Source organism: Parambassis ranga, chromosome 20 (assembly GCF_900634625.1).
Source record: "Parambassis ranga chromosome 20, fParRan2.1, whole genome shotgun sequence".
In the NCBI taxonomy this organism is placed as follows: Eukaryota; Metazoa; Chordata; class Actinopteri; family Ambassidae; genus Parambassis; species Parambassis ranga.
Genome location: NC_041040.1, coordinates 8,799,045 through 8,822,895, shown reverse-complemented (window position 1 = coordinate 8,822,895; position 23,851 = coordinate 8,799,045). Strand labels below are relative to the sequence as shown.

At 41.7% G+C, this 23,851-nt stretch overlaps 2 protein-coding genes and 1 long non-coding RNA gene across 4 annotated transcripts; 2 read left to right on the top strand and 1 right to left on the bottom strand.

Moving 5' to 3' along the window:
* The first annotated feature begins 496 nt into the window (after window positions 1-496).
* ropn1l (rhophilin associated tail protein 1-like) lies at window positions 497-8,850 on the top strand. The gene is made up of 6 exons (XM_028433590.1): window positions 497-632; window positions 1,090-1,222; window positions 1,807-1,930; window positions 2,585-2,746; window positions 3,344-3,519; window positions 8,423-8,850. The coding sequence occupies exons 2-6, from the start codon at window positions 1,092-1,094 to the stop codon at window positions 8,532-8,534; spliced, it is 705 nt and encodes a 234-aa protein (XP_028289391.1). The 5' UTR covers window positions 497-632; window positions 1,090-1,091; the 3' UTR covers window positions 8,535-8,850.
* On the bottom strand, window positions 6,628-13,246 carry LOC114453633 (uncharacterized). The gene is made up of 4 exons (XR_003672460.1): window positions 13,121-13,246; window positions 9,497-9,571; window positions 8,412-8,526; window positions 6,628-6,729 (listed from the first exon to the last, which is right to left on the bottom strand). It is a non-coding gene; the product is annotated as an uncharacterized LOC114453633 (long non-coding RNA).
* Window positions 12,497-23,616, top strand: ankrd33ba (ankyrin repeat domain 33ba). 2 transcript variants are annotated; one of them, XM_028433588.1, is made up of 7 exons: window positions 12,497-12,786; window positions 12,881-13,414; window positions 20,176-20,305; window positions 20,567-20,707; window positions 20,811-20,952; window positions 21,299-21,497; window positions 22,185-23,616. In XM_028433588.1, exons 2-7 carry the CDS (start codon window positions 12,980-12,982, stop codon window positions 22,728-22,730), a joined length of 1,593 nt encoding a protein of 530 aa, XP_028289389.1. In that variant the 5' UTR covers window positions 12,497-12,786; window positions 12,881-12,979; the 3' UTR covers window positions 22,731-23,616. The 2 variants fall into 2 exon arrangements, with proteins under 2 accessions (XP_028289389.1, XP_028289388.1); XM_028433587.1 differs by having other exon boundaries at window positions 12,497-12,793.
* The last annotated feature ends 235 nt before the right edge of the window (window positions 23,617-23,851 follow it).

The window sequence follows — 23,851 nt, the reverse complement described above, 5'->3', positions numbered from 1 at the left end:
ATGTTTACCACTAGCATAGCAGAATAACATAAAACATCGACTATAAATTTTTGCAGGAATTGCATGAGCCTTTATTAATAAATCACAGGAGTTCTGTGACATTCTCTGAATCGACACTATCCACAAAGGTGTCAAATACTCATTCTTAAAAAAGAACAAAAAATATTAAATTGGCTTTTGTTTCTCCCGTGATAAAGATTAGTTGATTAAAAATTTTCATGTTGTGTTTGTGTTCAGTCTAATGTTATTCTTTAAGCCTTTTTTATTATTTAGAAATATTCAGTTTTTTATTAATAATTTCAGACTGTAACAAAAAAAATTCCTGTATATTTTTATTTTTAGTGTGTCATAAATTTTCTTTTTTTATAATATATTGGTATTTTTTAAAGTGTTACGGAAAGGCCTCGTTCTATTCCGCTTAAACAAAGGGGGCGCTGTCAGTATGCTTCAGAATGCTTTCTTGCGTCACAAGAAGAAGACCAAACACTGTTGCTATGCGACAGCGATGTTACTCTACCACACCAAGTGCTAAACATTCGCTAACATTACGCTGTTTATTGAACTATATTTCAGGACTGCAGCGGTTTTCTGCCCATATTCGGTATTCACCAGTTCAAGTATCATATATTCAGGTATCGTAATAATAATACTTGTCTGCTTAAGGTTGGTAAACGTGACTATTAACAACCGATTGGTAGGCTACGTATGAATGCTAACCTATATAAATATGTGAGACTTAACCTTTAACTTCGATGATCAGTTAATTAGTTGTCAGAAAAATATAATGTCCTTTATTATTATTTATATAGACAGACATGCAGAAAGCAATTTATTTCTTTGACTGTCATCCACTCATAACTCAGACCTAATTTGCTGTGAAGTAGCACTATGACTAACACATAATTAATAACTTTACCCGCAGCTGTTTGAGCTTTTGAAACATAGTGTAGCCTACATATTGCTCTCAGACTTCCATAAGAAAAACATGGGTTGTTTCTGGATTTTGGTAAAAGTCTTATTGTGTCTCTGATCTGCTTTCTGCTGTATTTCATCTGCTAATTGGACTACATTGAATTATTTATATTACAGCCATGCCTCCTCCAGACACATTGTATTGCTCCCAGCAAATCAACATCCCTCCAGAGCTGCCAGACATCCTCAAAAACTTCACCAAAGCAGCCATCCGAACACAGCCCAAGGACGTGCTGCAATGGTGTGCAGCGTAAGTCTCCACTAACATGTCATGTCTAATGTGGGTAAAGGGCAGGGATACACATGATTTGCTGTATTCTAATCACATACACCAGTGTGTGGAGACAGAGGCTCTTTTTACCTGTGCATATCTAATCTGTGCATTGACTGTCTGTAATTAGATCCCAGGGGCATCAGTGTCACGGCAGGTTAAATAAGCTGACTTTCTTCAACAAAGAAAACATGATTAAACTGCTGGATGTAATAAAAATATTGCAAAAAAACCTATGTGAAATATCACATCCTCTTCAACGGACAGGGTTTACAACAAAAGACAACAAAGTCAGTCATCCAGTGCAGCAACAGTGTCTCCTGGGGTACAAGTAAATAATGTAAAAAGGTGAAAATGTGGTTGGGAAACCTCTCATAAACAAAACGAGAACACTAATTATTTAATGAACTGATGGTTTCTTTAAACTGGCCTAATGGTCTGATTGTATCGCTTTATTTGAATTACACATAGCAGATGAGATTAATGACAATTAGCGACTAAAGCTGAGCCTAGTGTTTTAATCATATACTGTATGTATGCTAATAATGTTTATATCCTCTCAGATACTTCCATGCACTGGCTGAAGGAGAATGTCTACCTGTTAAAGACAGACTAGAAATGAATGTGGCCACCCAGAAAACAGACACTGGGCTGACTCCACTTCTTCTGAAGACCCTCCACAAACAGGTATTTTATCAACAGCAGTATCACTTACAACAGAACTAAAAATACTTTAGATATATTTATGTTTTTTAATTTTTATTTCCTGTATATGTCACATTCTGTAATTATTGACCTTATATAGATGCAAAAATGCAGTTACCATGAGTTTAATATGCACACTTGCACTTTGTGTGTGTGTATGTGTGTTTCTGCATATTGTAATGATGCTGTTTCCCCATGTGGATCATTAAAGTTGCATATTATTGCAAACCTAGTTTATCTCACCTGAGGCATTCACTGGCATACTGGTGTGGTAGATTTATTAAAAGAATGAATAATTTATTTTACTTTAAAGGTCAAATTGTATTACTTTGTGATAATGCTGCTCTCTGTCTATCTTGAGTGTTTTAATTTTAAACTGTGTTTACATAGAAAGGTTAGAAGGAAAAGCTGTAGTGCAAAACTTTTTCGTATAAAAAAAGTGGGCCACATTAATGCCTGTGAGTTCACAACACTAAGTCTGTTTTATTGCAGTATGGTTTATAGAGTTTTGCACAGCTGCCAGCGTCTTCAGACACAACACTGCTGTTTATTTTAGCAAATAATACTGATTTTATACAGACATCTGCTACAGTGGATATTTTCCTCTTCTAGTCTCCTTACTCTATATTTTCATAGCTGTCTCATAAGAAAACATGCACCAAGGACGAGCTGCAGAAAAAATGGAAGGGCCTGTGTCTACCCGTGGATCAGCTGGACACCCTGCTGTCATTGGACAGCTTTGGCACAGATATCAACTGGATGGAGTTTTTCGCCCTGGGCTGCAGCGCTCTAGGAGGGGTGAGATGTTACATAAGGCCAGATATAAATGCTAATACCACTTTATACTGCTCTCTTTGAGCTTTAAAACCTACTGTGAGACCAAGCACAGCTGGAGATCCACAAGCAGAACCATGCTTGTTGATCTCACTGTCTGGTCTACTAGTATATCCAGACAACCCTGATCTGGAATCCTCAACTAACAGCTCCCCCAGGGTTGAGAAAGAATGACTGGATAAATCCTGTTCTATGTGAAACTCTGGAGTGCTGATGGTTTTTCTTCAAAGGTGCAGATAGAGCAGTAGAGACAGATCAAAGAGAAGTTGACAGAAGCTGATTTAGTGTCTGTGAAAGCAAATGTATTTAAGCATTATCATTATGGGCTCAGCGTGGGTAGTTCTGGATAGGATGTTGCTGTGTACAAAGTTGTTAAACACTGTAACCACACGGTGGCAGTCTTGTTCTATATTGATTGGCCTGTGCATGAAAGTGTATTTGCAGTGCAATGGGATGTGATTATCCCTGAAAGCTAAATGCATGTTTTTTTTGTATTTGTGCATATGTGTATTATTTTCAAAGTCTGACTGATAATCCATTTCTCTGAATACACTTTCTCAGACCCTTGTGAGTGCTCTAAAGTTTGCCTGTGAGATCCTGACACAGGATGAGGAGGGAGGGGCTGCGAGGATACCATTTGGAATTTTTGTCCAACTTTACACTTATTTGGCTCACCTAGATGGTGATATCCCTCAAGACCACATTGACGAGTTCCTCAACAGTCTGCAGCCACAAGTGTAAGTATTTGTGTGTGTGTGTGCATTCTCCTCAGATACATAGCTGTTAGTCTTACAATACGAAGAGTGGATTTACACTTCAAAACTTTCACTTCAGTCTATAAAAGATAGAAAAAAATGCATCCAGACCTGCTGCAGTCCAACATGTCTACCAGTCAGGTGGCTAGGAAGCACAGGGACTAAGCCAGGTCCTCCGTAGTCTCAGATGATGTTGTGTAATGTTGTGATGTCATGCTGATGCAGTGGTTTCTCTGTCTAACAGCAACAAACAGAACGGTTTGATTCAGGTTTCCAACTTCTACATCAGCAGTAATCTAGAGAGGTACAAACATAAAGCATAAGAAGAAGGAAGGAAGGAATGGAAGCAACACAGGGATGGTGTTCAATTAATAAATGGACTCAATAATGCTCCTCCAAGCACAGCTGTTGTTTCATTACTAAGAAATTGGTCCCATTAATTGCTAGCATCAGGCACAGTGGCATATAATTCGTCATTGTCCGGCTGAATGAAGCTGCCATGTAAATGAGCAGCAGCACAAAGCTGCCCTACACAAACTGTCAGTTGGAGTATGAGTATATGCTTTTTTATTTCCAGATGCTTTATGTCTGGGTGAGCTAAAGTTCCTTTATCATGCCTACAGCCTATCAGCTCGCAGCCTCACCACATTTGGCCTCTGCTGCAGTATATTCATTTTTCCCAGCAGACAAGTAAGGAGAGGCACTGTAAGGAGATAACCACTGAGGGCACAAGAGCATGATTTTCAGCTTGAATTAGAGACTTGTGTTTTGTTCACTCCTCCGTGCAATATTGTAAATGGGCAACTGAGAAAGCACATTAAGACAGGTTTATTACACTAGTCAGAAAGCACACAAAAGGACATAAACTCTCAGAGGTGCACACGCGCTTTTATACATCCATCCATCTTCTAACTGCTTTTCTGGGGCCGGGTTGTGGGGGCAGCAGTCTAAGCAGAGACACCCAGACTTTCCTCTCCCTGGACACTTCTTCCAGCTGTTGCAAGGGAATCCTGAGGCATTCCCAGGCCAGCCGAGAGAGAATAGTCTCCCCACCACATCCTGGGTCCTCACCAAGCGGCAACCTTCGGGGCTCAAAGTGGAAGCCCATGCGGAAGTGTCAAAACTTGTAATTCATGCTGCAACAGCTGGGGGTTGGCTCCAAAAGCGAGTAATTTCCCATAGACTCCCATGTTAAAATGGCCGATTTCACAGCAGAAAAGAACATGTTTACAGCCTGGTACAAAAAATCGCTCTGGTCTCAGATGATAGGTTCTCTTCTAGTGTCAATCGTAGGGGGGTGAATTTTTTTACAACTCACTCGTTTCAATTGTATTCGGACTTAAAATTACGCCTAATTATGGGCGTTGCCGCTTGAGTGACAGACAGTTGACGTATCACAGCGTGAGTTTCCTGCTCCCACGATCGCCCGCCCCCCTAAACCCCGCTCGTGCTCCCCCTCTTTGTCCATAATCGGAGTTTTAGTTGACGTGACGCTGCCAACATGGCGGCGGTCATCACGTCCCGGAACCTCCCACTGAGACTCAAAACCGCTCTTCAGAAACAAACGGGTGACGTCACAGAAGCTCTGTCCATAGTTTTTACTGTCAATGGTCCTCACCCGAGGTCTTTTCCTGACACAGTCCAACATGCATAAAACAAGGTCCGTTGAGCTGCACGGCATTGCACAGCCGGGGCCCCACCCTGGAGCAAAGCCTGGGTTTGGGGCTCAAATGCCAGCGCCTAGTAGCTGAGCCTTTCCCCATGGGGCCCGGCCGGGCACAGCGCAAAGGAGCGACATGGAGGCTAAGCTCCTGTGGGCTCACCACCTGCAGGAGGAACCGCAAGGGGCTGGTGCGAAGTGGACATGAAATGTCACCTCACTGGGGGGAAAGAGCCTGAGCTTAGACTCGAGCTTGAGCACACAGTGTGGGTGCCGGATCCCAATTCTTTGGGGTTGTCCACAGTGAAAGGCGGCGGACTGGTGTGGGCTTGCTTATAGCTCTCCAGCTCAGCTGCCCTGTGTTGGATAGGGTTACCTTCCTGCGCCTTTGGGTCAGGGAGAGGTCCCTGGCAGGGTTACTGGAAGGTGCTCTGAATAGGGACTCTTGCTGGGATAATCATGATGACAGTAATACCTGGAGAGGCACGATTGGGAGGAACGGCCTCCCCGATATGAACCTGAGTGGTGTTTTGTTATTGGACTTATTGGACTGTGCTAGACAACATTCCCAGTCGAGGTCAGCAGGTCCCCACCTCCACTGTAAACAGTGTTGGCGAGGTACTGTTTTCTCTTCTGAGCTGTAAAACGGGTTGCCAGAATCTCTTTAAGACTGACCGATAGTCAGTCCTCCCACATGGCCTTTCCAAACTCTTCTCAGGCCGGAGTTTATGTCTCCGCAACTGCCCTAGCCTTATCCTGCCAATACCTATCAGCTGCTTCAGGAGTTCTATAAGCCAACCAGGCTCGATAGGACTCCTTCTTCAGCTTGACGGCCTCCCTGAATTCACTGGGTTCAGGGGTTGGCGCCACAACAGGCACCGGAGACTTTGAGGCCCCAGCTTCGAACAGCCGCATTGACAATGAAGGCAGACAACATGGTCCACTCAGACTCAGTGTCGCCGACCTCCCTCAGAATCTGGTTGAAGCTCTCCTGGAGGTGGGAGTTGAATATCTCTCTGGCAGAGGGTTCGGCCAAATGTTCCCAACAGACCGCACAATGCAGGTCTGTCCAACTTCCTCCTCCGCCAACGGATCCAACTCACCACCAGGTGGTGATCAGTTGACAGCTCAGCCCCTCTCTTCATCTGAGTGTCCAAAACGCACCTTTATACAGACATGTTAAAATAAGATACAGCATCATGTGTTAAAAGTTTAGACTGTGATAGGTCAGAGAGGCACAACACAACTCTCTTATTGACATGTGTTTCTTTCTTACCCACACAATTTTGGTGCATTACATCAGCCATGACAGGAAACAGGATCAGTGGGAATTCACATTGCAAGCACAGTTGGCAGTAAGGTTTAGGGGTGGAGGATACACACACATACTGAAGCTTAGCCCTACAGGATTGCAGCTGTGGCCAAGTTAAGGGGGATTGGAGGACAGATAGAATTCTTGATAACCTGCAGGCTCTCCACCCGTATGACACATTTGAAAAGGAATCTTGCCAGGGCTTGAAACAGCGATCACTCTGTGGACCCCAAAGCACAACAATATGTTAAAAAAAAATTCAACATTCACTATTATCAACTGAGAATACATTTGTGTTTGTAACACAGTGTCCATTTAGGTGGTGTCAGCAATGATGTGTTTAAGCAACACAACACCTTCAGAGATCAAGTGTAAGGATATTGACATTCCAACTTCAATAACAGGGCTAAAAATGTAAACTGCCAAATGGAAACAGACATTGGCCATTTTTTGACTGCAGGAAACTTTTCTGGAGAGCCAGGAACCATTTAAAGGAACTCAGTTAGTTTTTGTTCTTGTGTTTCTTCTCTGTAGTTACCAGTGTACTGGTACTTTCCAGTTAGCTGGGAATTATACTGTTTTATTAATGGGGAGCTAAATACTGCAGACTGTAAGCAAGCATCATCTGTGGTTAGTATCAGCAAAAGGGACTTATGGTGGAATTTTTTTATTTATTTATTTATTTTTGCTTTTGTTTTTACCACATTTTTGTTGTTGACTGGGATACAGACAGTGAAACAGACATCCTCACTGTTTGAGAGACTTTTAATAATCAATTAAAATAGCAGACATTTGTCATGTAACACTAAATTCACTGACAAATGTGTATGTTTGGAGACAATAACACTTGTTTTGTCCCCTTCTCTGGTCACACCTGACCTGGTTGATTTTTTTAGTGACATAAAATGACAGCCTGTAACAAACACTATGGAGTCTGTGGTGGATTATTGTATTTACCGACCTTCAAAATAACCACTGTTTCTTACTGTTGTCATACTTTCTCACTCAAAACTCACTGCTGCACCTCCTCCGCCTTATTACAATGGTCAGACTGCTGTGTGCCCCATTGTTTAAGGATTTTGGAACATGCAGATAACATGATGTCACTGTAAAAGATGTCAGTGGTGTATGAATTCCAGCTCTCAGGGTGGACCTCTTTTACAGTTTCTGCAAGCTTCACTCATAACATCACATCTACAGGGACATGACAAATGTTGCAGAGCAGTGTGAAAGAGACAGAAGCAGGGAGGCTGGACACAGAGGCTCTCTTTTAGCTGTGTAGTGGTTGTATAACACTTTTTAGGGAGGGAAAACATGATTCATGTGCTATTCTGCAGAGTGTAGATCTACTCTGCTTCATTAGGAGCAATGCTGGTTTGAAATATTAATGGGTGGGTTGGACTATCAAGAAATCACAGTCAGTATCAACCACAGTGGATGGTGGTCAGTAGTACACAAGCATGAATGCCATGCAAAGGGCTGTTGTGGATTGGGTTAGCAAGTAAATTCATTTCAGCCACCTATATTGAGAATATGACCACCACTTTACAGTGCCGTCAGGCAACTCTCAGGGAACCATAATTTGACCTTGCAGAACACAGGATTTGCTGGCCAACTGTTTCCTCAGTCATTTGTTTGTGTCATTGTGTGACTTTGGTGTTAGGTCAGAAGCAACAGAAACAGCAGTAGATAAGCAACTCCAGTGTTTTGCAAGGTAAAATATTTAAGTGCTCCTTCCAAGCCTTTTACCCTCTAATGAGGGCAACACATGGTCAGGAGCCTCATACAACTCCACATCAAAGACTCTCTTTAAGTAATCCATCTGTGATAAATAGGACATTTGCAACAGCTGATGATTGTGTGTTAAATGTATGTCATGCATGTCTAAATCTTTGAACATACATGTGTTCCAGGAAGCTTCAACACGGGATGATAAAGCCTCTGGACTTCATCCACAGAGACGACATGAACTCAGCCACTTCTGATTCACCCAGTTTAGGTAGAGCAACCTCCAGATCTGAATAAGACAGACATACAGTGAGGTAATATGTAGGCGTCACTGAAACCGTGAATAAAAATCATGCAGTTAACCACCAGCCATACTTTCTCAATCCTGTCGATCTTTGTTGAACACTCAGCCCCATGTCAAAGCTGAGGTATGACAACCTGTCAATCTAGCAAACACCCCCAAAGCATTTTCCTCTTTAAGCCTCATTATCTTCTTAACAGAACAATGATCTTATAATCCCCACTGCGAGTCGCATGAGCAGCTGGAAGATTAATTATTTAGACTTGAACTACTTGGAAAATATGTATATAAATATGTTTATTAAGACAGAAGTTAAGGGAGTTCTACACACATTACCCTATGGTGCTGTATGTGCTGTTTTGGGAAGTGATATATTTGCTTGATGGTTAATTAATATTGTGTCTTCTTTGGTCTGGCAGCAAGTGTGGAACATGCTACTAATAAATGAAGCTCATTTATCCTTGCTGCTTTCTGAGTTGTTTTCATACACATGAACACTCATCACAAAAAAAAATAATTAAGGGTGATTGCTGGCTGATTAAAATGAGTTAATTACCACTTATAGACTGTTAAATTTCTTCTATTCAGCTGCTAAGACAAGACTTGAAGTGATGTCCCATTGTCCATCCTGGCCTCTTTAACTGATTAAGCAGTAATATCAAGAGTTTCTAATCAAGCTATTAATAATCAGCACATTACTGTTGAAGAGGAAAAACATCATTTCCAAGCAGCACCATTAAAAACCCCACTTCATATTGGTTGCATTTTCACTTCATCAGAGACACATATATACAACCCAAACAGTTCAGCACTTGTGTCCAGAGGAGACTCATAGGAGATCTTTGTACAGCAAAAATGTGCCACAGAAGAGAGCACGGTGTGTGGGTGTTTAGGCTGTTTGTGGTTTCAGGGGGACTAAATGAATGACTGAAGGGAGGGAAGGTATACAGAAGCTTACCAGCAGCAAGGTCATGCTGTGTTTGAGCAGGCACGTATAAGATCCACTGAGATGTCATTCTGAACAGCAACGGTCCTTTTTAAAAAAAATAAAAAAAATAACATTTCATGCTGCAGTAGTTTCAAAACATGGATATCCATTTTTTGAGTGACTGAGGCTACATGTGAGAGCGATTGTTGCTTGTGCATCCAGTGTGGTTAAAGAAGCAGGTGCAGTTTAAGTGGAGCTGTGACGCTGTAATTTCCACAAAACTTCCATCTCATGTTGGAGTTTGTATTGAATATGTAGCAGGCCCAGGATGAACCTGGGTACTTACATCTCACACACACACACACACATTTGCACGAGGTCTCTACTCAGCTCACTATGATTATCTCTTCAAGGGATTTAGATATTTCTTCTGAGCACAGGTTGAGCTAATGCAATTGGCTATGCAAAGGATGGCGTTGCTAATGTGCTATTTACAGCATGTCTAAGTCTCACATGACTGCAAGTGCACATCCCAGAATATGAATATATTTACATCACAGAGGAGAACACCACAAATCTGATTCTCAAGTGGCTTTACCGCTGTACTCTTTGATATACATTACAGTATTTGTGCACAGCTGGAGCAGGTGCATTGTGAGATAATGTGAAATAATGTATATATGTAGCAGGGGATCTGGATTCAAGGCTTCATGTCAGCACACTTCAAGTGTCCTTGACTGAAACATAAATTTCCTGACAGCTGTGTTGCAGAACCCTCAGGCCTCTGTGCTAAAATAAACCTTTAAAAGAGCTAAAGAGTTCTTCTGCTAAATCAACCTCCAGTCCTAATTGGTATTAATCATATGCTTCCATTTTACCAGGGCCAAATGGGACCCACTGGTGTCATTAACCACTGAGCAATCCCAGTTTATTTAAATTCACAATACAGCTCCTGCATGTTAAATAACATGACAGAAAATCCACTGTTTACACACTTTCTGCAGTGTTTTTTGTAACAACTTGCAAATACTAAGGCATCTAGAATACATGCAATTTATTAGGACTCTAGTTATTCCGTTTTATCCCCTCAAAGAGCAGTTTATTGCCAAGCAGTATTAGCCAATTTCCTTTTTACTGGAAGCAAATTGTTGCTTTCACGGCAGCTTCATTCTGCTGAACATTTCGCCGAATAGCAATAAAGCTGCTGCTGGATCCGAATGTAACAGCGGACGATTGGGGGATATTATAGACACTTCTCTGTTGATAGTTTTCATATTTTTTTCTGTTTTCCTTCCAATAAAACCACATATTACATTCATACAGCAATGTCTCAAAGCTTTCAACAGCTTGTTGTTTTGAAGTTTTGAAGTTATTCTCTTTTGTGAAATGAAATCCTTTTAAAGAAGTTTTTGTGGTTTCCTTGAAATGCATTTTATTAAAATTATATTTTTCCATCACTTTTTAATATAAATAATTGAGAATTAGTTAAATAAGTATTAAGGGGTGGTGTTTTTCTTTATCTGTATGCTTGATATTTCACTTTTTTTACAATTTTGCATTCAGCTCTCTCTTACTAATTGTTTGCATTGGTAAATTAACACAAATAAATCAATCAATTTTTCATCTTTGACCTTACTTCCTTTAGTCCTCAGTTGCCTTTTTGTGTCCAGAATGTGCAGTTTTACAGATATACTGTATGTCTGTGGAAATACAACCACTGAACATCACCCATGTTGACTGATTCCATAGAGATGCAGAGCCGCAGGAGAGCAGAGCTCTCAGCTGGCTGCAGATGAAGGTATAATAATAATGGGTACACACTGGGACTGTTATGCACTTAGTTTTTCCACAGCAGGTGTTGTCAGCAAACTGATGCTATTAATTAGATTTCTGTCAGAATACTCTTGTGTTTGGAATCCACAAACTTTGAGTAAAACTGAAAATGTGTGTGGAGTCAGTTTACCAGCAGCACACAGTGTAAACAGATGTGTAAAATAATGTTTTTGGTCACATTCAGAGAAACTTTACTTTAAAAAATGGACCAAAAAAAATCCATACTCTAATTTAGTATGATAAAGTGAAGGAGCAATGTGTGATCAGTGATTCAAAAAAACACACAAAAACATGTATACAAGTAGATATGAGAATAAAATAAAATAAAACTCAACAAAAAGTCTGGTGTAAGAAAACAGACCCATAAGGACACTACCCCAAATTAGAAGAGGATGATCCACATAAAAAAATGTCTTTTTCCATGAGATGAAAGCAGTTACACAGAAGCCAGTCCCAAGTAATAAAGCCCGATCAATGGCTCCATTATCTGAACTGGAAGGTGGCCAACAACACGAGAGAGAGAAAGAGAAGAGGGGCGGCTAAACAGAGTCCGAGCGCTGATATCAAAGTAAAATCATATCAAATAAATAACAGTTTAACAATGACTCCTTCTGAGCCTAATCTGCTTTATCAAATGTGGCTCTTCCTGGTGGATTTGGTGATGTTTTTTTTTGTTGACATTCACATCAAATGACTCATCACAGGCGGCACTTTAAGGCTGGTTTTCCCCCTTTTCTGTGTCATGATGCAGATGTAGACCAAAATTCATGAACAAAGGGGATTTTCTTTTAAAGCGACCACAAAGAAGAATTTCATTTTCAGTTTCGGGCTCTGTGACTTGGGGCGACTGAATGTGGAGGAAATAACAAATAAAGTACGAGTATAATAAAACTTCCTATGAAGAGATGGAGTAGGTAGATTTGTTGTATGTGCTTCCAGGAAACATTGCAAGTAGCCTGTTCATTTAAATTACCATTAAATAGCAAAGCAATAATAATCCTAGACTAACAGAAAAGGGAATAGTTTTAATCCCTGTGTGAGTGTTCCAAGAATATTAATGTGTCACTACAGTATATGGCTGCATCCAGCAGAAGAATTAATCTCCTTTTACACACACACACACACACACACACACACACAGAGAGAGAGAGAGAGAGAGAGAGAGAGAGAGAGAGGTCCCAGGCGCGGCTAATCGGATTAGGAGACTACACTGTAGGTTAACAGGCTGCTGTCTCTCCGATCTACATGGGACGACAGCGCTGTGCGTGCAGCGCGCTGTTTCCCACTCTCTCTCCACTTTTTCCCAAGCATCCACTTCGTGTCTGTCCCACACGTGTTCTAACTTTAACTCGAGCTCAGCGTGGTTTCCTTTTGACAGACGCGAGAAAGCAAACGTTCACTCCGTGGGACGTTCACGGCTCAGATGGACATAACATCAACAACTCTCCACGGATGACGGATGTTTAAACGCGCAACACGTTCAACTGGTAACTGGTAGGCCATCACAGATTAAGGAGTGTGTGTGTGATTTAGGAAGTCGCATGAGATGTAACTTTTTTGTTTTTAAATTTGGCACCTAAGAATTGTTTGTGTCGTGGAGAGACAGCCTGTCCCATGATCGCGCCCCCGCGCCAGGCTGCGCTCTACCCCGCGGACGGTGCCCTAGGCTCGGGGGGTTAGATGGTGCTGATCACGGACGACAGGGATGGAGGAGGCGCCTCGTCGGTCCGGGTTAAACAACTCCAAAAGCAGCAAAAAGTCGGGCAGGTCCACCCGACCATACCTGAGGAGCCTCTGTCCCACTATGACGACGAGGACTACCTGGGCTCGTGCGAGGAGGACGAAGAGGAGGACGATGGGAGCGAAGATGACAACGAAGAATTTGAAGTAGTGGACTTTGAGGACTTGGATGACTGTCGGAGCATCGCTTCGGACGACTCCTTCTATCCTCCGGATGATGTGTTCGCGGACTCGGAGCGCACTCCGTCCCCGGAAAGCCCGGAGCCTCTGTCCTTCTTCCAGGCTTGCTGCACCAACAACGCAGCTATCGTCCGGCTGATGATTCGGCACGGTGTGAACGCGGAGGAGGTGAACGAGAACGACAGGAATAACAGAGTATGAACTACACACACACACACACACACACACACACACACTGTAAAAATGGCCAGCTTTGCTGCAGTCATAATTTAAACACGTGTTAGTTGTTTATAATTCATGGGAAAGTTCTGGAGGTGATCAGGAGCCCAGCTGCAGGCAGGCAGCATCACCCTCATGACATTCAGTGCAACAAGTTCAGCTCAGTTCACTGCACGGACTTACTTCCCTACTTCCAGGCCTTTGGAAAGCATCTGTGACCTCCAGTAACTGATGCATGTCAAGTCTGTGATGCTTTTTTCTTAGAATGCTTTTCAAAAGGAGCTGCTGAACAAACAGGCTCTTCATCTAAAAGATGAAAATTCAACATCTACATGTTTTCCCTGAGATGTGTTTAAATCGGCTTACACCTTTACCATCCATATTTTCAATGTGTGTGATGACAGGCCTCACTCTCTGTTACTTAGAGTGTGTGGCTTTATCGACACATAATGCATTTTAAAGCCATAAATTCCACTATTTTATTAAATCAGGCTAAATCTTCACATCTTATCACATAATCAAAATATGATGCCAGAAAAGACTGCATTTTGTATTCTGCTGACATTTTGCTATCTCCTTATGCTAAAGGGACAGGCGTCAATCCATAATATTGGAGCTCTAGATTAGTTTTCATTCATCTTGACAACTTGCTGATAGTAATTGAGCTGCCTGGCAATGGGGTTTGATCTGGACAGGAATCATGTGTATTAAATAGCACACATTGCCATACTGTAACTTTACTTTGACAAGAAGAGGCTATATAGTAGAGTTCCTGTGGAGAAGATGGCATCTACCATACTTGATTATTATTGTGTCTAAACGTCTTGGTACTGCAGGAACTAAAGGGAGCGCTGCTCTGTCGGTTGCTATTTCCCCTACAGGAGCTCTATTTAAGGCTGTTTAGGTGGGAGAAAAACGTACAGGTTGGTTAAACTCAATATCTTCAGCTTAAATAAAAGATGACAGTGGAACAAAGGCAGAGGAGGTGTAGAGGAAAAGTGAGGAAAGACCCATGACAAAGCCCGTTATTACACCAGAGATATTTTGATTAATGACATCACCTTGGGAGTCTTAACTACAAACGTGGACACATGGTGAGGTCAAGTGTCATTTAAGGCACTGAACTTGAAACACCAAGAGGATGCATGCTTGCATATTGTGTATGTGTGTGTGTGTGTAGGTCTGAGAAGTGAAGAAACCCACAGGCGTTTGTGTAGATGATAAGGATGTGTGCCTGTGCATTCACTATTTACCCTGGAACGCCCTGTGACCTCGGGGACGTGCACATATGTACAGACACAATACAGGTTAGGTAACACATCCTGATCCAGATGTCAACATCCCGATATAGCAGACAGCCTGACAGTGTGGTATGTAAGACAAAGAGGGGTGTTACATCCGAGGCTTCGGTTTGACTGCATGCACTCTGTTTCCCCTTTGGCTCATCAGCACTTTAATAGTTGTTTGTTAATCCTGTGTAACAGAATTCTGTATATTAACAGTGAGATTAAGGCACAGTCGTCTGGCTGTGCAGAGTACAGATACATATTTGAAAATATGAGCATTTTCTCGACTGTGAGGGGGAATTAAACGTGCTCTGTGGAGGCAGAAAGTCATGTAATTCACATCATGTCTTCTGTAGTCCCATTCAACAGGGCAGCTAGAGGTCAGGGTCAGCTGCAGAGCTGAGAGAGCTGATTCTATGTTTTTGCACAAAAGCACTGAAGCAAAGATGTTTGCTGGCAGAAAGGATTGAAAAAGATCTTTAGGAATTAAATTTAATATATACACAACCATCGCTGAACACTTCAAGATTCTCTCTGACTTAACTTTCGATACAAATATTCTGTTTAGGATTGTCTCAGCTCTGTTCCACCGCCAAGTGTGAGTGTTGACACTTGATTCACTGGAGTTATAATGTCAATATAATAAGCTCTATTTAGCATATTTTATTGACACTGTGATTCCAGTTGATCAAGTGTCGACGTGTGTGCATACTTGGCATTGCTGTAAACAGACAGTCTGCCTCCATTGCACTCAGAAGACAGGAGTCCATGTTTCAACTTAACACAGCCTGTAATAACAAGCCATTATATAGGTCACAGGCAAGCGTGTGTATTTAATTCCCCAAGTATATGATCAAAGCGTGGTAATTATATTTACAGTCACTGTCAGAGTGCCTATGTTTTTCCTGTGGTGGATGGAATTGGTGTTCTGAACGATGAGTGTCAGTCAATAAGCACCAGGCTTGCTCTTCCATAGTTAGGATTTCTGTGTTAATGTCATGTATCAAACTAAAATATCAATGTCCTCAGGCACATCTGACCCTGTTTAGCACAGTGTGTGTTCCCCCAATCTGATAAGTTGTCATGCTCACATGAAAACTCAATAGATGCACACACAAACACACACAGAATCCAATCAGCTTAAATCAGGCCACAAAGCCTGACTGTTACCTCTCTCTCTCTGCACAAAGTCGCCTCCTTTAAACACAATCAAATTTTCCAGATATGTTCAGATCAGATGACAAACCAGGGTAGCAACAGTACGCTGCCACAGCATGTCCCGACAAACAGAGAGAACAACTGACCGACACACGCATCGACCAACAGGCCCACAGACAGATAGACTCAATGAGGCAGAGGCGGGTAGAGACAGAAATTTGGCACCGCAGATGGTAGCAGGCATGATGCTGCTAGCAAATACAGATGAGTGGAAAAATCAAAGCGACAGTCATACGCATTTGATTTGATACAGCCATGTGAACGCTGCGCTGCAGACAGAGACATTCAACAGGGAGGCTATTGACAGAAACGTGGCAGAGCGTGCCTGTGCCATCCCAGCTTCTCATATACAGTACGTGATTGAGGGTGACCCAGAGTGTGTTTGCATGCATGCGTGTGCACAGTGAATGTAACAGTGCATGCAGGTGGGATTTTGACTTCAGTTCTTAATTTGAAAAATGTAAAAAAAACGGTGTTATTTTGGAAACAAAAAGCAAGCTGGTAAAAGCGGAACCTGCAGCAGCCTCTGGGCCTCTCTCATGTAAGGATGAACTTTTTTTTTAACAGGCCTGGAGACATGTATTTAATGGATGTCAAGGAATTTTAAGGGTTACACTGGGGTGTTGTGTCATCCTCTCTGTAGCTAGTTTTTTTGTAGTTAGTTTCTACAAAACTGTAGATACAGTTACGTCTCTCCCTCCCCCCTTTGTGTCTTTCTGACTGATAAGGCTAAGCTGTTCTATTCCTAGCTCTGGATATTCCCCAGATTACTTAGTGTGTGTGTGTGTGTGTGTGTGTGTGTGTGTGTGTGTGTGTGCCTTTGTGTCTGTATGAGTCCAGACCAAAGTTTGTGTGTATTTGTTTTTATTATAACCCACTGACCTTGAATAAAAGTGCACATTTTACTCAAATTGAATTAGAATTCTGTTTTGCTGAAAAATGATGTGCATTAGTTTATTATGACAAGGCCGCTGAATTGATTACATAATAATAAAATGTTAATAAGAGTCCAAGCCCTGTAATGTAGGAGGTTATTATCATTATGGCAAACAAGCTGCTAGTTTGAAGGTCAAAATGTATTCAAAAACAAAAGTAAAGATTTAGGTATTTAAGTAACTTGTACTGTTTTAAAAATGCAGTATTACTATAAATATATATTATTACCATAAAATACAGAATACAAAAAAATCAGTAAAATAAAGTATTGCAGTACAAAATATATTTAAACAGAAAATATAAAACACAGTATAGATATAAAAAGTTTTACTTACAGTAAAAAGTATTAAAATATTAAGCTCATTTCAAGCTCTATTTTTTTTCTAAAACTCCATCACCGTTTGTTAGTTGCTTGCTTTTCAATTATAAATGATTGATCTTATACTGACCACTTACTGCTGCTCTTCACCTCATCAAACAAGCATTTCAGCTTCTGTTTTCTCTTCATCCCTAAAATCCCACTCCTAGCTCTTAATTGCCCAGTTTCCAGTTTCCAGGGCTTGTGAGATGTGCTGCCTGTACTCGGTGGGTGTGCTGTCACTGTAGCAGATGACCATATTAAAAAATCTGTGACAAGCTGGTGACAGCTCATCGTGAAAAGTATAAAAAACTGTTGAAAATGTAGAGCTGACTGAAGCCAAAGCCTTTGGATCAGAGGGGTTACTTTAACCTTCAACTTGTTACATGAACATGAACATCTGATATTATAGCATTATAAGAAGAACTTTGCACTTTAAGTCTAATACCATCTTCCTAGATCACATCTGATTCATGCCAAGTCAGCAAAACATCTTTCAGTGTTGACATTCAGGAGAATATATATATGTATACATATATGTATGAAAGGTCAAGCACTGCACATCTGCATTAACTTGTACACTCCAGTGTAAAGAGTGTCTTCACACACACACACACACACACACTGGACACACTGTACTCCATCGTTGGAGGCACCTCTCTATGATTGATGAGCTGCATGATGTTGTTTTTATCAGTTTTATTTGATTCTAGGTATTTTGTAGCACATGATTACGTGCGTGTGTTTTTTTACTACACACGCAACTTACTGTCAGCACTGCCAAGTTAAGTGTGTGTGTGTGCTGGAAGGAAAGATTCACAGGGAAAACAGGACATACTGTCATTAGACGGATGAGATTGCTCAAGACATGCTGCAGGGCACGCTGCTATAGTGCATCACAGCAAGGCTGGAAGGATGCCAAGCATGTGTGTGTGAGACATACAGTAGACGAGGTCTACATGAGAGTGTCTAAGCAGATAGAACAAACTCAAGTCACGCCAGTTTAAGTGAACTTCTCCCAGACAGTCGTGCACTTACTGCACACAAGCCTCGTCCAGCTTTTCCCTCAGGGCTGACAACATTCAAGTGACTGCATCTCCAGCTGGATGACAGCATGACTAACGCTCATGTCCTGTAAATCAGTGTGCGGCGTAGTTTAACTGACTGTGCAAAAAAACAAACACGCAGTGTTTATATTCAATAAGGAACTGTGGTCAGATTTACACATGCAAAATACTTAACCTTACCACCACCTCTGAGATGTTACGAAACACAATGCTAGTCTTGATATGATGTTCAAAAATACACATATTTATCTTAAACTGTACATTTATGCAGCATCTTTTTCACCCTCTGTCTATGCTCACATTAGCTCCTGTCTGTCTGTTTACTATGCAAAAAGCCCAGCCTGCTCTGATTGGTTAGCAGTCTCACCAAGTGTACATTATACAGAGTGATGTAAATAAATGACTTAATGTAGCTCTTTAACCTTTAACATACTAAAATGTTATATAACACACTCACTTTTCACTCAGATTATATTCATACAAGAGTTTCAAGGAAGAGTTTGGTGGAGTAACACGGTGTACTTGGAAACTAAGACTAAAAGCGCATCGTGCTGAGACATGCAAAGCATCAAGTAGAGAGAACACCGTGTCACAGAAACTCATAACTCACATCTTCTCTAGGAGTAGTCAAGGCAGAACACGCTGTGACGACTTTCCTAAACACTCTAACGATCTGCAGGAAAATTCTGAACTCTGGATTTAATATTGACATAATGTTCACGCTGCACAAAGACCCTCTACATCTTTATGTTCCGCAAATCAGAGGTAGTTTATCGATCACTTCATCATCTTATGTTGGATGAAATTTCATAGAATAAATGATCCGACAAGATGAAAAACTGTTTGTTTATATAATGCTAACATGGTGCTAAAAAGAGATGATTGTTGTCATCACATAGTTTAACCCACGAGTTCTGACTTCACTGTTTACAATACGCTCAGCAGAGCGTGCAGCTGATGTGTGGGTTTTTTTCTCATGAAGTGGGTTTGACTTCTGCCCCGGCAAAAAATAAAAGCATTCATTTAAAGCCTCAGTAAGGTCTGCCAGCCTTTTAAATGAACAGACGTGCTCTCAAGCAGCTTTACGCTGTGGAACTACAGCTTCACAGGACACACTTCAGAGTTTGTGACCTAACGATACCGTTCAGCTATTTCCCCGCTCTATGGCTGCTTTACATTGCATAGAGTGAACACAGGGGTCCTTTATGTGCATGTTTCTAGTCAGAAGGAAAAAAATATAGTACACACACTTAAGGAATACAAACTTTCTTGGTGTAAATTTACAAATGTAGCAAATGTAGTCAAAACTTTGATAAAAATACTGCATGTATACATGTATGAACATGCTGCCATGTAATGTGTTAGTTGAGAACTAACTGCTGCCTCTTGCTCTGGTGGTTTTTGGTCTTGTTTGTTTTGGCTTGAGGTAGTGTGCACCTTCCGGAAAGTACACAACTTTTATAGGAGTTTTCCAGGCTTGCACAGTCTCAAGGTCTCATAAATTCACACTCGCAGACTAACATTTACACATTTGTCCACACACACACACACACACACAAGAGTACCTTTTTCTGGTGCAATAACACAGCCGCACAAAAGTACCTAAAGAACAACATCAGAGCTTTTTCCACTGACTTCTCAGTGAAAACACAACAGCTGTCATGTTTAATCAGAGATATTAGCTCTGGAAGAATCACAGAGGTTTATATTGACACCGCTTTGATCACATTTTTCTGCACACAGCTCTCTACATGTCAGCACTTGCCTGTAGTTTTGCTTCACCTTCACTTTTTTGTTACTTCAACATTTTGCTGATTCTCTACTTTTAACTTCTTCAACTCTAATTCCTGTCCTTTCACTTCTTTGTCTCAGACAGGGCTGTTGGTTGCATGTTACCAAGGTTACGTGGACGTCGTCATAGCGCTGTCTCAGTGTCCGTTTCTGGATGTCAACTGGCAGGACAGTGAGGGAAACACGCCTCTCATCACTGCTGCACAAGCAGGTAACACACACACACACGCACGAACGTTGACAAGTTTTTATCACAGACACAGAAAGACACTGCTGACAGGCTAGTACACACACACACATGGACTCTTTGGCACTAATGCTGACACAGATGAACACACAGACTACTGCACTAGCTCTACATTCAAAAACAGAAGTGATGGTGCCTGGCCATCCGTATTGTTGTCGTCTCTACTGTCCAATATTATGGACAAGTGCGAATGCATAATCTTTGTCTGTTAATCTGTTTTTCAAGGCCACATAACAATCACCAACTATCTGTTGAACTACTACTCGGGGCTGGACATAGAGAGAAGAAACTGCCACGGCTTCACTGCTCTAATGAAAGCTTGCATGCAGGGCAGGGTGGAATGTGTGCGCTCACTCATGATGGCCGGTAAAGAAGCTGTTAGACTTTAACATAAATGTTAGGAATGGCACCATTTACTGGTGTGAAGCATGGGTTTCACAGATTCTCCTACATCTGTGTGTCTTAACAGGAGCTTCTCTGAATGCGAAGGACTTTGGCCGCCACCTGACTGCCAGGGAGTGGGCCTTGTTCACAGGTCGTTATGAAACTGCCTGGGTGATGACACGCCTGATGGAACGACCCCGTCCACAACAGTTCACTGAAGAATACAGGTAAAGCTGTATGTCTCTGTGCGTTTGAATCATAATCATTTTTTTGGCACGGACGGTGTGTAGACGCGTCCATCAAAATAGCAAGGAGTCATGCAAGCACGGCGAGCACCCACCAGCAGAAACATAAATCGGCGCCCCTGGTCAACAGTGCACTTTAGTCTACATCATTCTTGCCGTATGAATGTAACTGACTATCCACACTTTGTTAACTCATTGTGGTAGTTTTGTCACTTCATCGGTCTCACCAGCTGACTGTAGAAAAAACTAATCCTGACCAGCTGTTTTACTATGCTGTGGCTTCATCAGTGCATCTGCAATGAACTCATATCAAACGTTTGTCTCCTAGTCTAGAGTGGCCTCCGCTGGCCTCCCTGGTGGCCAAAGCCCAGGAGCCCCGTGGCTGTCTGAAGCGCCTGTCAGACACCGTGCGGAACGTCTTCAACATCGCAAATGTCACCAACCCGGAGGACGAAGGTGTTATTGACCACATGGTTTCTGTGACGACTGCCATGAGAAGTCCTTTTATTGCACTGGCGTGCCACTCAGTGAGTAATGAGCTTTTGTTTATTCTCCATTATTTGTTTATTCAGCATTTAGCAATCAGCACATCTGCATGTCCTTCACTTAGGTTTCTCACAACAACAAGCATTTTCTTCCTCATTCATAAGCAGCGATAAGGCAGGGCAGTGATTATAGCTACTCTGTGTGATAGGGAAGCATCATGCATGCATTATTTCTGACGCAGTCTGCAGCTGTACTGAACATAGCTGGAGATATCAGAACTCATTTACTTATTTTCAGATAAAATAGGCATTTGTGTACAATATGAAAAATCACCTTCCACAGATGTAATATTTAAATTAGCATCATTGCTGCTACTTCTCTTAGCTGATACTGTACTTCTCCCTTACTATATTATAGAACCTAAATAAACTAATGATAATACACTGTAAAGAATAAATGTGGCACTAATTTATCTTGTTTATTTTATCATCAAATTGTCTCTTCTTAGGATTAGTTCACACTAATTAAAAGACATAATTAACGCCAGCCTTATCCAATAAGCAGGTTATTCATGCAAGATTAACAGTGCTGCAACACTGAAAACAAAGGGGTGATTTAGCTCTTAGAAAAGAGACAGATTTATCAGTATTGCTACAGCAGTGCGGCTAATGTTGTGTTATATTACTGATCCTGTCACTGCTAATCACGAGCTGCCGGTTTTGCCTCAGGTGTGTCCTACCAGTCCCCCATGTGTGGGCAAACGGAGCAGCGCGGTCCCCGAGATTGTCCGCCAGCAGCGTGCCAAGGAGCTACGCTCCATCAACCCTGACAGGGTGGAGACCCACCTTAAGCTTTTTCAGAACTCTCGGGTCACGCTGGTGGCCAAGAACTCAGCAGACCGCCGGGCCAGCCTTCAGGTCCAGAGCTTGGTGCCTCGACCCAGAAGCTCCAGTCTGGGCATGGTGGCTTATAATGAAGCCCTAGAACTACGGAGGACTAGCCTCCTGCCCATGCACATGGTACTGAGGAGGAGCAGCGTCAGGCCGGGCTTCAGCATTCCCAAGGTGAGGGTGTCTAAGGCCCCCACGCCCACTTATGAACCAGAAAAGATTCATAGGAGGAGCAGCGCCAAAGACGGAGGGGGGAACCTGCTGCAGATCCCAAAGTGGCGATACAAGGAGCTGAAAGAGGAAAGGAGGAAAGCAGAGGAAGCTGAGAGGAGGAGACTGGAATCTGTAACCAAGAGACACATTGCTGCTGGGAAAAGGAAATAATATCATTACCTCAGAGGATGTTGTGTACACAAACCGGACAGGCCATGAAACTAGACAGATTTAAATGTGCTCAGGGTGAGCCTGGAATTACCAGCAGTGTTCCTGAACGAGGACTGAAGGTTGCTTTGTGTCTGCTCAGTTTGAGCCACGTAGCTGACTGGCCTCTTTAAAAAATGGCTGCCACTGTTTCCACAGCATGTGCACACAATGCTCAGTGTCCTTTGTGATGTCAAAGAGCAGATACCCAGGGGATTTGATACTTGAAATGATTTTAGCTAATTTATTTTTCATAGATATTTATTGCTTTTTAAAAGTTGGCCAGGTGTGTGTTTTGTTACGCTTTTTTGGGTGCTCCTTACAGTAGTGTTTTTGTAGCGTGTTACAATGCACTGGAGCAGAGTAACACGAGGGGGCAGTTTATGGAAAAACGTTGTTATAAAATAAAATACAAGGTCTGTAAAGAACACAGATGAGACTGAGGAAGCTTAACTTAAAGTTTGGTATAAAATTTACATTGCCAGCAATATTTTTAGATGCTGTTTTTGCTTTAAATGGACAAATCCTGAATGTATTTTGCATTTATATAAATATTTTATATTAGTGATTTTAAAGCTTTTTGATGACAAACTTCATTTTTTTAAATTCAATATGGATTTTTTCCCCCACTTACTTATTTGTAGGTGTCTTAATATTTGGGACCAACACTCAAATGTAGAGTTAGAGGGCGGAGGGGGGGAAAAGTTCAAATTATTTCCCAAATGTTTACATTCCAGCATCACATTAACACTGGTTATGTTAGCGATAAGCTATCATGCAATGACTGGGATGTGCGAGTGTTGGTGGACACAGGGTATGACTGATGAAATAAACACTTCTGCTAACAGTGTGTGTGGATGTGATTAAGCCCTCATGTATATTGATGGTATTATAATTTTAAATTCCTCAGCCATGATGTGCTGGAAAAAAAGTTAAAAATCACTGTTTTTCTTCTACACATTAACATTAATGTGTTTCAACCTTCAGTATTAATGTAAGTTCTGAGATAGCAGGATGAGCCTCAGTCAGTGTGACAGTGCTGAAGTGATAATCCGTAACATATGGACCCCTCTGATAAAAAAAAA

Bases quoted from the DNA above. Each gene is read 5' to 3' on its own strand.
- ropn1l (XM_028433590.1), top strand. From the start codon at position 1,092: ATGCCTCCTCCAGACACATTGTATTGCTCCCAGCAAATCAACATCCCT. The intron at 1,223-1,806 runs GTAAGTCTCCAC...ATATCCTCTCAG, and splicing joins GTGCTGCAATGGTGTGCAGC to ATACTTCCATGCACTGGCTG. The intron at 2,747-3,343 runs GTGAGATGTTAC...ACACTTTCTCAG, and splicing joins GCTGCAGCGCTCTAGGAGGG to ACCCTTGTGAGTGCTCTAAA.
- ankrd33ba (XM_028433588.1), top strand. From the start codon at position 12,980: ATGGTGCTGATCACGGACGACAGGGATGGAGGAGGCGCCTCGTCGGTC. The intron at 20,306-20,566 runs GTAACACACACA...CTGTTTTTCAAG, and splicing joins CATCACTGCTGCACAAGCAG to GCCACATAACAATCACCAAC. The intron at 20,953-21,298 runs GTAAAGCTGTAT...TTTGTCTCCTAG, and splicing joins CAGTTCACTGAAGAATACAG to TCTAGAGTGGCCTCCGCTGG.